The 14,076-nt window shown below is 45.9% G+C and overlaps 1 protein-coding gene across 4 annotated transcripts in view; it reads left to right on the top strand.

Annotated features, from left to right (window-relative positions):
* Nucleotides 1-14,076, top strand: part of LOC137425155 (E3 ubiquitin-protein ligase Hakai) — an 84,013-nt gene that overhangs the window by 66,588 nt on the left and 3,349 nt on the right. For 3 of the 4 annotated variants that reach the window (XM_068113292.2, XM_068113295.2, XM_068113294.2), the window contains exons 5-7: nt 7,327-7,400; nt 7,785-7,937; nt 8,817-8,992. In XM_068113292.2, the coding sequence (XP_067969393.2) occupies nt 7,327-7,400; nt 7,785-7,937; nt 8,817-8,992 (403 nt within the window). The remainder of the gene's footprint in view (nt 1-7,326; nt 7,401-7,784; nt 7,938-8,816; nt 8,993-14,076) is intronic. The other variant, XM_068113293.2, reaches the window with a different exon arrangement.

Raw genomic sequence — 14,076 nt, 5'->3', positions numbered from 1 at the left:
AGGGTCAGAGAGCGGTATTCCGGATTGCAAAGCAGATAGCGAAAGAGAGGCGTGATCTGATGGGGTGAGTTGCTTGAAGGATGAAGTGGGACAAATCGTTGTGGACCCAGATGGAATTAAAGGAAGATGGAAAAGATATATGGAAATGCTGTTGAATACAGAGAATGAATGGGATGGCAACATAGAGAGTAACCCAGTCTTAGGACCGGCAGAGAAGATAACTGAGAAGGAAGTTGAGGAAGCGATAAATGCAATGAAGAGTAGAAAAGCGGCAGGGCCGACGGGAGTTGTGGGAGTCATGTTGAAGGCAGCAGGAAGTTGGGGTGTGAAGAGAATGAAAGAGATCTGTAATCTGGTGGTGAAAGAAGGCCGCATTCCAGTGGATTTGGGACTGAGTACCCTCGTCCCTCGATACAAGGGGAAAGGTGACCCTCTGGAGTGTGGCTCGTACCGAGTCATAAAGTTATTGGAGCATGGAATGAAGGTATTGGAAAGGGTGTTGGAGAGGAGGATAAGGAAGACGGTGAAGATCGACGAAATGCAGTTTGGATTTATGCCAGGAAGAGGAACGACAGACGCGCTCTTTATTGTAAGGCAGTTGCAGAAGAAGTACATGGAGAAGAGGAAGAAGTTGTTTCTTGGGTTTGTTGATCTGGCGAAAGCATTCGATCGGGTTCCACGCGAAGTATTGACATGGGCATTGAGGAAGTTAGGAGTGGAGGAATGGTTGATCAGAATAGTGATGGCAATGTACAAAAGAGCGCGCACAGCTGTAAGGACGAAGGACGGGAACAGTGGTGAGTTTGAGGTGAAGGTGGGAGTGCATCAGGGGTCGGTATTAAGTCCACTACTATTTGTAGCTGTGATGGAGGTGCTGGCTCAGAACGTAAAGGAGGGTTTACCGTGGGAGTTGTTGTATGCAGATGATCTGGTGTTGATTGCGGAAAGTATGGATGGACTGAAGGAAAAGCTGAACAAGTGGAAGGAATGTATGGAGACAAAAGGTCTGAAGGTGAATATAGGAAAGACGAAGGTGATGGCACGTGGTAAAGCATGTGGTGAGGTGGAAAGATCTCGCGAGATCTTGGAGACGGTGGCAGGGATTCTCGAAGCTCCACACGGTCTCCACGTTTTCAAAGTTAAGTCTGTTCACAATTGTATTTTGTTGAAACTGTATTTATCTTTCGGTGTGTGAAGTTATAGTGTGCACCTTGGAAGTTTCTCGGTGTTTATCTTTCATAAATTAATCGTCTGTTTGCCGCGTTGCGAGCAAGGCCTTTGTCGCGTCGCGAGCGATTGGAAATCGAAGTTAAGTAATTGTTCCCATTTGTATTTTCGTTATAACTTCCCTCACCACCCTCACCCTCACCCTCACCCTCCCTCCCTCACCCTCACCCTCACCCTCACCACCATCTCTTATCTTCCCCCATCCAAAACCTTGATCTTTTCTACCCCCGCTAATTCACCCCAGATCCACCTTGTTTGAAATTCCAACTTCTTTCCTGGAAGTCCTGGCAGTGTCCATATGTTTTATACCTCTCCCACTGCCCCCTTCCCACGCCCCCCCCTCCCCCCAAAGCCCTCGCCCTCTCTCAGATCTCTCGATGTCTCCATGTCTCTCGGTCCCTGCTCTCAAATGTTGTGTTTGTGTCCTTCCCCCTCTCTCCCCATCTTGTCTACCGCTCCCTATGTTATATGTTTTATGTGTCGGTTTGTCTTTCTGTGTGATTAATGTTCGCTCTTTCACGAGCCTCGATATTGTATACAAAAAAAAAAAAAAAAAAAAAAAAAAAAAAAAAAAAAAAAAAAAAAAAAAAAAAAAAAAAAAAAAAAAAAAAAAAAAAAAAAAAAAAACTGTATTTATTTTATGGTGTATGTACGTATATTGTGTCCCGACGAAGATTTTCGGTGCAAATCTTTCATACCTGTATTGAAAATCGTGTTAATTCGTGTCGTGTCTTGAGGCCTTGTACAGTGTACACTGTACAACCTTGAGGCTTTGTTTTTCTCTCAGCGGTCCGTCGTTTGTGATCCAATAACTTTCGTTCTCTGTTTTCCCAGTCTTTTCACCCCATAGCCTACTTCCTTGTGTAAATCTCAACAACAAAAAAAAAAAAAAAAAAAAAAATTTCCTTCCCTGTTCTCATTCGTTTATTCATTCTTATTCGTTCGTTCGTTCTTCGACCACGTGTTTCTCCCCCATTTCCCCAGATGGTTTTCACTGTTATTAACCTTCAATGTTTGCACTTTCCCCTCACGTTATGTATTCCGTCATATATTATAACACCTTTTTCTTCTTCTTCTTTAAAAGGCTGCTTTCGACTTGCTCACCAAATCTATTCATCCCCAAAAAAAATTCTATCTCCTATAGTGCCTTTTTTCTACATTCCCTAAACTCTCCTGCACTCCATCCTCCATCCAGCGTCCTTAAACGTATTTTTAACTCGAAGGTCACAAGAAACTCATTTTGCAATAAATGTTCGTTTCCCATTAATCGTACACTTTCTAAAATCAAATCTCACCCCTCCCCTCCAAATCTTCCCCATAACCCCTCCCCTCCAAATCTTCCCCATCACCCCTCCCCTCCAAATCTTCCCCATCACCCATCCCTTTCAAATCTCCCCCCTTGCCCCTCCCTCCTAAACTACCCCCTCACCCCTCCCCTCAAAGACTCCCCCTCGCCCCTCCCCTCCTAGACTCCTCCCTCACCCCTCCCCTCCAAATCTCCCCCATATCCCATCCCTTTCAAATCCCTCCCCTTGTCCCTTCCCACCCAAACTCCCCCCTCGCCCCTCCCCTTCAAATCTCCCCACCCTCATTTCTTCTCAATTTCCCCCCTCTCACCCCCCCCTCCTCAAAGCGTCCTCCCTGCTTCTTCCCCCTTCCAACTCTCACCTCCATCTCCCCCAACCTTCTGCCTCGCTCTTCCCCCTCCTCAAATAACACCTCATTGTGCCTCACCCAATCACCATCAAACCTTTTGTCCGCCCCTTCCTTCCCTTTCTCCGAGCTATTCTGAAATCTCTGACACACCTTCAACAGCTCTCCCTACCTCTTCCACCTCTTCCACATCTTACCCTACCCCTCCTCCCCCCTGTTCTGTATCCGATGCTCCCCCTTCCTCTTCATTAACGGTATGGACCTCAAACATCCGGGGCCTTCGTTCAAACTTAACTGATCTCTCCATACAGGTTGCTTCTGTCAAACCAGACGTGATCTGCTTAACAGAAACTTTCCTCCTTCATGATGTCTCCGATTCCTTAGTATCTCTCCCGGGTTACTCCCTCCTCCGGTATGATAGACCTGAGCCTCGTCCCGGAGGTGGGGTTGCTATCTTTATCAAAAACTCTCTTCCTCACTCGCCCTGCACTGCACTCTCTCCACCTCACCCCCAGGAATACCTCTGGCTACGGCTTCCCCTTCGCTCCCACCTCTTGTTCATATGTGTGTTGTACAGTCCACCAAACAGTGATGACTCCATCTACATCTCGCTGTCTGATAATATGGACCAACTTCTATCTACTCATCCCAACTCTCTCTTCCTCATATGTGGTGATTTCAACTGTCATCATGCCAGTTGGCTGGGTGTGGGTCCCTTTCTCACCAGCCATGGCTCCTCAGCAAAGGACTTCTGCGACTCACTGGGACTGACACAATCTGTCAATTTCCCGACCCGGATCTCAGTCAACGGAGCATCTTCTCTTCTGGACTTGGTTATGACTAACTTCCCTGAAAATGTCTGCTGCTCTTCTTCTGCTCCAATCGGATCATCTGATCATGTCCTTGTTAAAGTGGACATCTCTCTGACCATCCTCAAGGAGCCTGCTCAGCGTCGACGAGTCTGGCATTTCACTCAGGCCAACTGGCACGGTCTTCAAGCAGCCATCAATCATCTGGACTGGTCTCCCATCTCTACCACCTCTGACATCAACTCATCCTGGGAATTCTTCCAAAGTAAATTGCTCTCTCTCATGCACAGATTTATCCCATCTCGTCTTCAGTTGTCATACCCTTCCTCCCGTCCATGGTACATGGAATCTTGTGGTGAGGCTGTTGCCCAGAAACAACTTGCCTTCGTCTCCTGGAAAGCAAATCCAACGGAAGGAAATCTCATTTCCTTTCACAAAGCCCGAAACAAGTGTGTGTCCACCCTCAGGAGAGCCAGGAAACAATATCTCTCCGTTGTCAAGACCGAACTCTCTTATCTGTCGCCCTCTTCCAAATCCTGGTGGCGTCTGGTCAAATCCGTTTCTGGTGTTTGTTCCCCCTCCATCCCCTCCCTTACCTCAAACGGCTACACAGCTGACTCTGCACGTGAAAAAGCTGAATGCCTCAACTCTGTGTTTGCCTCTAAATCTTGTGTCCCAAACCCATCCCTCTCTGTACCCACCATACCCAGTCGTACCCAGCTGCTCCCGGACTCCGTGTCCTTTCCTCCTGACAAGGTGGAAAAGTTTCTGTCAACCCTCGACTCTGATTCTGCAACTTGACCCGACGGCATCAGCCCACGGGTCCTAAAATCCTGCTCTGCCGCTCTATCTCGCTCTCTCTCTGTTCTCTTCACCCTCTCTTTTGCTCAAGGTCAACTGCCATCTGCTTGGAAATCAGCCAACATCACCGCTTTGCACAAAAAAGGTGCAAAAACAGATCCTAGCAACTACAGACCAATCAGCCTTCTCCCAATTATCAGCAAAGTCATGGAATCCATCATTGCTTCGGATATGAAATCTTTCCTCTTCTCCAATGGCTTGATCTCTGATCATCAATTTGGTTTCAGACCAGGTCACTCTACTCTGGACATGCTGCTTCTGCTGTCTCAACAATGGATGGAGGTCCTCAATGCCAAACAGGAAATTAGAGCTGTCTCCCTCGACATATCACGTGCCTTCAATACGGTCTGGCACCCTGCTCTGCTCACCAAACTCTCCTCCTTTGGTATCGATGGAAATCTCCACGCATGGTTGGCGGACTTCCTCTCTAGTCGTCGTCAACGTGTGGCCCTGAATGGGTTTCTCTCATCTCCTCTTCCTGTTCAGGCTGGAGTTCCCCAAGGCAGTGTTCTGGGCCCTGTGCTTTTTCTGGTCTTCATCAATGATCTCTCTGACTCTCTTGAAAATCCTCTCTATCTCTTTGCTGATGACTCCACTCTCTGCCGCTCCATTCCTCTTCCCTCAGATCGGCAGTCTGCAGCCTCCTCACTCTCTGAAGACTTGGACAAAATCACAGACTGGTCAAACAAGTGGAACATGTCTTTCAATCCTGACAAATCTCACACTCTTACTATGTCTCTCCGAAAAGATCGACTGGACAACCCTCCCATCTACTTTCTCAACAATCCTCTCCAAGAAGTTCTGTCGCTCAAGCTTTTGGGTCTCACTATCTGCCATGATCTTTCTTGGGAAAACCACATTTCCAAGCTGGCCTCCAAAGCCAGTCGCCGACTGGGCATCCTCCGTCGTGCGAAGTCCTTCCTCGGCACACCTGAGCTCCTCACCACATACAAGGCTTTCATCCGCAGCTCAATGGAATACTGTTCTCCCCTCTGGGCCGGTGCTCCTGCCTCACACCTAGCTCGGCTTCCCGCTGTTGAAACCAAAGCTTTCAGAATTATTGGAATCTCCCGCGGTGAAGCTATCTCTGAGGGCCTCTCACTCACTTACCGCAGGCAGGTAGGTGGTCTTTCTGTCTTCTACTGACTCCTCTCCGGCCTTGCACCCCCAGCTCTCTCTGTGCTCTGTCCCCCAAATATTCCTACAGGTCGCACAAGATCTGCCAGCAACCCTCTGATGGTTAAACTGCCGAAATCTCGGCTCTCTGCTCACCTTCACTCTTTCATTCCTCTTTTCTCCCGCCTCTGGAACAAACTCCCTCACTCCCTTCAATCCCACTCCTCCCTCCAGGTCTTTAAAACAGCTGTTCACCACCATCTCTTATCTTCCCCCATCCAAAACCTTGATCTTTTCTACCCCTGCTAATTCACCCCAGATCCACCTTGTTTGAAATTCCAACTTCTTTCCTGGAAGTCCTGGCAGTGTCCATATGTTTTATACCTCTCCCACCCCCCACCCCCCCCCCCTTCCCATGCCCCCCCCAAAGCCCTCGCCATCTTTCGATGTCTCCATGTCTTTCGGTCCCTGCTCTCAAATGTTGTGTTTGTGTCCTTCCCCCTCTCTCCCCATCTTGTCTACCGCTCCCGATGTTATATGTTTTATGTGTCGGTTTGTCTTTCTGTGTGATTAATGTTCGCTCTTTCACGAGCCTCGATCTTGTATACAAAAAAGAAAAAAAACAAAAAGAAAAAAAACTGGGAAGTGGCCATGCGCTGTGTGCAGGAAGGGTGTCGGAGTGAACTCCATTCAATGTACAATGTGTGCTGAGTGGGTTCATCAAAAATGTAGTGGTCTGAGAAGGTCATTAACCAGTGTGGCAGCTACATTCAAATGTAAGGTGTGCACAGAGTGAGCTGCAGATGGAGGAAATGTTGAGTTGGATCTAGGAGACGGCGTGAAGCTGGAAGGTGTGAAAACATTTTGCTACTTCGGAGACATGCTGAATGGAGAAGGTGGATCAGACTCGGCAACGGTTGCTGGAGTGAGATGTGCATGGAAGAAGTTTCGGGAACTGAGTGGCGTGCTGACGAGGAGGGGAGTGTCGTTGAAGCTGAAGGGAAAGGTGTATGCTGCACGTGTGAGAAGTGTTATGATTTATGGGAGCGAGACATGGGTAATGAACGTAGAGCAGCAACGAAGGCTGGAAAGGGTGGAAATGCGAATGGTTCGGTGGATGTGCGGAGTATCGTTGAGAGAGAGGAAGACAAATGATGAATTGCGAAAGATGATGGGAATAGAGCCTGTGATTGATGCTGTGAAGAGGAACAGGTTGAGATGGTTTGGTCATGTGTTGAGGAAGGATGAAAGTGACTGGTTGAGAAGAGTGATGGAAATGAATGTAGAAGGAACTAGAGGACGGGGAAGACCGAGAAAGACTTGGCTGAAGATGGTGGAAGAAGAAATGCGGGCAAGGGGGTTAACAAGGAGAGATGCAGAAAATAGGGCAAAATGGAGAAGATTGTCATGGGGACCGCAATGCTAACCCCTGCTCTAGCAGGCAAAATGGCCTTAAAATGCATGTTGTTGTTGGTGTTGTTGTTTTTGTATCTGGGGCCAATCTTTTTTATCCAAACATAGCCTTCAACCTTCCTCTGGATGAAAGAGGAGGCCATGCAAAGTTTGCTTGCAGTGGTTCCTGCGCAGAAAAATGTATTCCTTATGTATTGAAAATATCTTGGTATATGTATACAGTATTTATTGATTTTCCACCCAACAGATTCCCTGCAAGCATATTTTCTGCTTCGGTTGTGCCAGTTTGCATGAGCAAAAGGGAGATAAGAATTGCCCTGGGTGAGTTTGTAAACCACGTGTATAAATCTGATTGCAATGACTTGCATTTCATCTCTGGCGTTTAATGGGATCTCCCTCTCTAGTGTGTGGGGCATTCAAAAGTTCTACAAATGAGAAATATGTAAGAATCTAATATGCCCCTCTCCCTGCAATGAAGAGTATAACTCGGTGTGTTTTTTTTTTTTTAAAGTAGTTATATTTTGTGTTGCTAATTTCAGTCTTTCAAATTAAATAATTATGCAGCCAAAATGAAATGAACACCCCTGATTGGTAATTTTTTTAAACCTTGTATTAAAAATAAAAAAATGCCTTGCTGGTATATAAGAAACGCTATTATCACTATTTTAGCAAAGTATTTTGCAGTATTGAACACATTTACTGCAGGAATATGGTGCCACATGTCATACGTCCAGAACCACATCTGCCTGAAAGAGATGGATTGGGCTGCAGCGTCTTGCCTAGGTGCCACATTCTTGAAACTCATCGACACGTCTGGGAACATCGGTCGGGAGCTGCGGAAAATCTGCCCTTTGCAAAGTAATACACAAGACCTGCAACAAAATCTATTCTACATTTGACAAAATCTGGATCAGGCAGGCTTTCTGAATGCAGAATATCATTGATTCGATGCCTTCACGGGTTCAAGCACTGTATGATGTCAAAGGACTTGCTATCAGATACAGTACTAATGTATTTGTGTGTCTTTCATTGTGTTCGTATCGCTGATTGTTAAAATAAAGTGTCTTTACAATCATGGGTGTTCATATTCTGGCATAGCATTGTATATACCTGTATAATGGAATAATAATTCTCATATGTATAACATTTTGAACACCCCTCACCTGTCTAGCTTTGTGGATGCTTTGCTGAGGCCAAAACGAAATATGTATACTTTTTTGCAATTTGTATTTGCATAATTTGTGGAGGCTATTAAAAATATTAAGGGCAGTCCTAATAATTGCCTCTATCACATGTAAATGAACAGTGGACATGTGACACAAGTTTGCAGATTTTATTCTCATGATTGCAGGCTGAATGTAATTGCTAACAGTGGTACAACTTGTATAACACTTGCAAATTTGTGAAGTCTTAGCAGGCTCTTGGAGAGACCTTGAAAAAACTGCTGTAGTTTAAGTCTATTGGGATTGTAATGAAATTGTTCAACTTTCATTAAATGCAGAATGATACCATTTTTGTCCTTGTTAATTGTAGAAATATATCACTCAAAGTTCTGAAATTGAGTTTTTATGATTTCTCATTTCTGGCTAATAAGCTTTATGGGTATTTAAATGATTCCCAACATGCAAGCATGAGTGTATGGCCATTTTAATTGTTAAACAAAATGTTTAAAAAAAAATTAAACAAAAAACACATTGATGATGTCACTACTTCGCATTCCTTGTTATCCCCGAATAGATGCAGTGATGGTGTGCAGCGAATTGAACAGTGTGCGCGTGGCACAGTTTTCATGTGTAGTGTGGTGCCCGGCTGCAAGCGCACATACCTTTCACAAAGAGATTTGCAGGCACATGTTAATCATCGGCATGTGCGCCATGCAAAACCTTTCCCACGACCTCCAGAGCTTTCTCCAGGTAGGCCTGAGTTTTCTTCCCACAATTTAACCCTCGTTTCCCGCCTGTTCCGAGTTTCCCTCCCTCCCTCCCGAGTTTCCCCCCCCCCCCCCCCCCCTACTCGCCATCAAAACTGTAACATTTTTGAGTCATTCCGAGGACTCTTTTATTCAAAGAGGTTAATTTTAAGGCTTTTAGGTTTGTTTTTCATAATTGTGATTGATTGCCAAATTTACCAGAATCAGAGTTGATGGTGGCCAGAAACCTCTTCCCCATCTCATTTTATAAAGACAGAGTCGAGTAGCAAGTGGGTGTGAGTGTGTAGGGTAGGTACAGGGAGCGAGGGGTTGGATATGCAAGATTCGGAAACTAACTCAGACTTGAGACATTTGAGCCTTCTCACGAGCATAGCTGGCCGGCTTTTATGCCATTTGAAGTGAGGGAAGGGATTGAGGAGGAGCATATACCAGGTACAGACTTCAAAAGGCATCACCAGGTCTTCAACCAAGGAGACAGGTTCAAGAGTTAATATTTGAGGTTGGCCAGATGTTATCCGGCTCTCCTGAGTGGACACACAATTGTTGCATGCTTTTGGAACTGCCTGACTTCCGATTTCCCTTCTGTGACGATAGGGCAAATTGTTTGAAGGCAACGGCCTGGACAACAACAACAACAACAGGATCAGGATTTGGCAACAGGATCTGGTATACCAGTAGTGAGAGGATGGATGTGATAGCTGTGGATGAGATGGTGTGTGTGTGTGTGTGTGTGTGTGTGTGTGTGTGTGTGTGTGTGTGTGTGTGTGTGTGTGTGTGTGTGTGTGTGTGTGTGTGTGTGTGTGTGTGCTGAGTTGAAACTTTTCTTCGAACAATTCGTGGCACAAGTGCAAATGATCAAGAGTGATTTGTGCGTAACAAGTAAACGAAAAAACATGTTTTCGGGCTACACACTTTTATTTTTAAAAGTTTAAAACCAATGTTTTTTTCATTTGTTTTTTAAAATCAAATTTTGATAGATGAAAATGTACCAGAAAAGAGGACCGTAGGCCTAATTTCAGCTCTCTAGGACGTATTGAACCTAGAAAACGAACGGCTCAAAGATTTGAAACGTGACAAACAAACAGAGTTCAAATGAAGTTAAATAAAAGTGTGTAAAAAGAAAAAGGGAGAGAGAGAAAAAGAGAAAGAAAGAAACAAAGCAGCCATTTGTGGAGGGATTCTGAGGTGGGGCATTCCTTTTTGGCTAAACAACCAATCTTCAAGTCAGAGGGCAGCTTGCAGTCCCTGCCACTTAGCATGAGTGAACTTCCAGATTCTGCGGCACTGAGGCGACTGCCTGATAGCAGCCGGAGATGTGAACTCACAAGAACATGATCAGATGAACCAATAGGAGCAGTGGAGGGCACTGATGTTAGATTGAACGTTTGTCATTCCCAAGTCCAGAGGGGATGATTTGGCATTGCTAGTAATTGGGGTCAAAAAGTTTTCAGATTGGGGCAGGTTCATAACAACAACAACAACAACATGCATTTTAAAGGCCATTTTCCCTACTAGAGCGGGGGTTAGCCTTGCGGTCCCCATGATAATCTTCTCCATTTTGCCCTATTTTCTGCATCTCTCCTTGTTAACCCCCTTGCCCGCATTTCTTCTTCCACCATCTTTAGCCAAGTCTTTCTCGGTCTTCCCCGTCCTCTACTTCCTTCTACATTCATTTCCATCACTCTTCTCAACCAGTCACTTTCATCCTTCCTCAACACATGACCAAACCATCTCAACCTGTTCCTCTTCACAGCATCAATCACAGGCTCTGTTCCCATCATCTTTCGCAATTCATCATTTGTCTTCCTCTCTCTCAACGATACTCCGCACATCCGTCGAACCATTCGCATTTCCAGCCTTTCCAACCTTCGTTGCTGCTCTACGTTCATTACCCATGTCTCGTTCCCATAAATCAGAACACTTCTCACACATGCAGCATACACCTTTCCCTTCAGCTTCAACGACACTCCCCTCATCATCAGCACGCCACTCAGTTCCCGAAACTTCTTCCATGCACATCTCACTCCAGCAACCGTTGCCGAGTCTGATCCACCTTCTCCATTCAGCATGTCTCCGAGGTAGCAAAATGTTTTCACACCTTCCAGCTTCATGCTGTCTCCAAGATCCAACTCAACATTTCCTCCATCTGCAGCTCCCTCTGTGCACACCTTACATTTGAATGTAGCTGCTACACTGGTTGATGACCCTCTCAGACCACTACATTTTTGATGAACCCACTCAGCGCACATTGTACATTGAATGGAGTTCACTCCGACACCCTTCCGACACACAGCACAGGGCCACTTCCCAGTTCTTTCCACCTCCCCACATGCTTTACCACTTGCCATCACCTTCGTCTTTCGGGCTACACACTGAGATTCACCTTCAGACCTTTTGTCTCCATACATTCCTTCCACTTGTTCATCTTTTCCTTCAGTCCATCCATACTTTCCGCAATCAACACCAGATCATCTGCATACAACAACTCCCATGGTAAACCCTCCTTTACATTCTGAGCCAGCACCTCCATCACAGCTACAAATAGTAGTGGACTTAGTACCGACCCCTGATGCACTCCCACCTTCACCTCAAACTCACCACTGTTCCCGTCCTTCGTCCTTACAGCTGTGCGCGCTCTTTTGTACATTGCCATCACTACTCTGATCAACAATTCCTCCACTCCTAACTTCCTCAATGCCCATGTCAATACTTTGTGTGGAACCCTATCGAATGCTTTCTCCAGATCAACAAACCCAAGAAACAACTTCTTCCTCTTCTCCATGTACTTCTCCTGCAACTGCCTCACAATGAAAAGCACGTCTGTCGTTCCTCTTCCTGGCATAAATCCAAACTGCATTTCGTCGATCTTCACTTTCTTCCCTTATCCTCCTCTCCAACACCCTTTCCAATACCTTCATTCCATGCTCCAATAACTTTATCGCTCGGTACGAGCCACACTCCAGAGGGTCACCTTTCCCCTTGTATAGAGGGATGAGGGTACCCAGTTCCCAATCCACTGGAATGCGGCCTTCTTTCACCACCAGATTACAGATCTCTGTCATTCTCTTCACACCCCAACTTCCTGCTGCCTTCAACATATCTCCCACAACTCCCGTCGGCCCTCCCGCTTTTCTACCCTTCATTGCTTTTATCGCTTCCTCAACTTCCTTCTCAGTTATCTTCTCTGCCGGTCCTAAAACTGGGTTACTCTCTATGTTGCCATCCCATTCATTCTCTGTATTCAACAGCATTTCCATATATCTTTTCCATCTTCCTTTAATTCCATCTGGGTCGACAACGATTTGTCCCACTTCATCCTTCAAGCAACTCACCCCCATCACATCACACCTCTCTTTCGCTATCTGCTTTGCAATCCTGAATACTGCTTTCTGACCCTCTTTACGAATCCAAGCGTTCTCCGAACATTTTCTGACATGCCTTCTGCGCCTTTGCTACCTCTTTCTTTGCAGCCTTCCTGGCTGCCTTATAACTTTCATGCTCTGCTGTTTCTGCTCCCGTACCCTTCGCCTTCTGCCACTCCTTGAACTTCTTCCTCTTCTCGTCAATCCTCTTTCCATCTTCATCATCCCACCACCATGTTTCCGAGTGCCTCGGTGGTCCTTTTGTCCATCCACATACCTCACCAACGGCTCCCAACAGACTAGCTTTCATTGACATCCAACCGCTTTCATTGACATCCAACCACTTTCAATCTCAACCACATCATCCTCGACCCTACTCAGCCTCTCTTTTAATGCCTCCCTTACTGTCACCTCTTTCAACCTCCACACCTTCATTCTCGGTTGGTACTTCACCCGCGGAGCTCTCCTCGCACCTTTCACCCTTATGTCGCAGACAACCAAGTGGTGCTGTGAAACAGCCTCCTGCCCCGGGATCACCTTTGTGTCCCGGAGGTGCCCCCTATCTCACCTACGTACCATCAGGTAGTCAATGGTTGTCGTCGACCCACCTGACGTGTATGTAACAAGCTTATTATCCTCTTTCTGGAACTGAGTATTACAAATCAACAAATCAGCTCCATCAGCAAACTCCAAAATCCTTTCACCTTCTCCATTTCTCGCACCACATCCGTAACCCCCATGAACTCCCTTAAAACCGTCCATACTCCTTCCCACGTGTCCATTTAGGTATCCTCCTACCACAACAACATCCTCATCTTTGACGTTTTCCATCAACTTCTCGATCGCACACCAGAACTTGTCCTTCTCTTCATCGCTCCGACCAACCTGCGGAGCATATCCCGAGATGATGTTCACCAAGAGCTTTCCAATCATCATTTTCACCATCATCAACCTATCACTCACTCTCGTCACACTCACCACACTGTCTACAAACTCCTCAGAAAACAGGACACGAACACCATTCACGCCCTCCAGGCACCCTTGCCACATAAACTTGTATTTCTGTCCCTGCCTACCCTTCACCATTCTCACACCACTTCCCTTCCATCTCGTCTCTTGCACACAACATATGTCCACTCTTCTTCTGACCAATACTTCCACCACTTCTCCTGATCTCCCTGTCATTGTCCCTGCATTCCATGTCCCAAACCTCAGAAACCGATCTCCACTTCGGGCTGTACCCTGCCCATATGTCGTTGTAATTGTCATGGTTCTCTTTTTGAGGCAATGTTTTTTATGGCCGGATGCCCTTCCTGACGCCAAGAGTTAGGTTCATGGAGTTCCAGAAATCCTCTGCTGCAGTGTCATGGCAGATGGAATACGGTAGGTATCAACTCCAAACCAATTGGCATGGGACATTTGAAATTGCAGCTTACAAGGAAGAGAGAATTGGAATAGTTGGCTCATGTTGGTGCAGAGAGATGTATCGCGCCTTCAGAAAGTATTCATGATCCTTGACCTTTTCACATGTTGTTGTTACATCCTGAATTAAAAATGGATTCAATTGAGATTTGTTTTGGAACTGAACTGCACAAAGTACCCCATAATGTCAGTGGAGTATTGTTTTTAGAAATTTTTACCAAATAATTTAAAAATGAAACACAGAAATATCTAATATACATTAGTATTCAACCCCCTAATTCAA

This window comes from Myxine glutinosa, chromosome 4, assembly GCF_964187855.1.
Source record: "Myxine glutinosa chromosome 4, kmMyxGlut1.1, whole genome shotgun sequence".
Classification (NCBI taxonomy): domain Eukaryota; kingdom Metazoa; phylum Chordata; class Myxini; order Myxiniformes; family Myxinidae; genus Myxine; species Myxine glutinosa.
The sequence above is the reverse complement of the archived record's forward strand: the minus strand, read 5'-3'. Positions and strand labels throughout refer to the sequence as shown.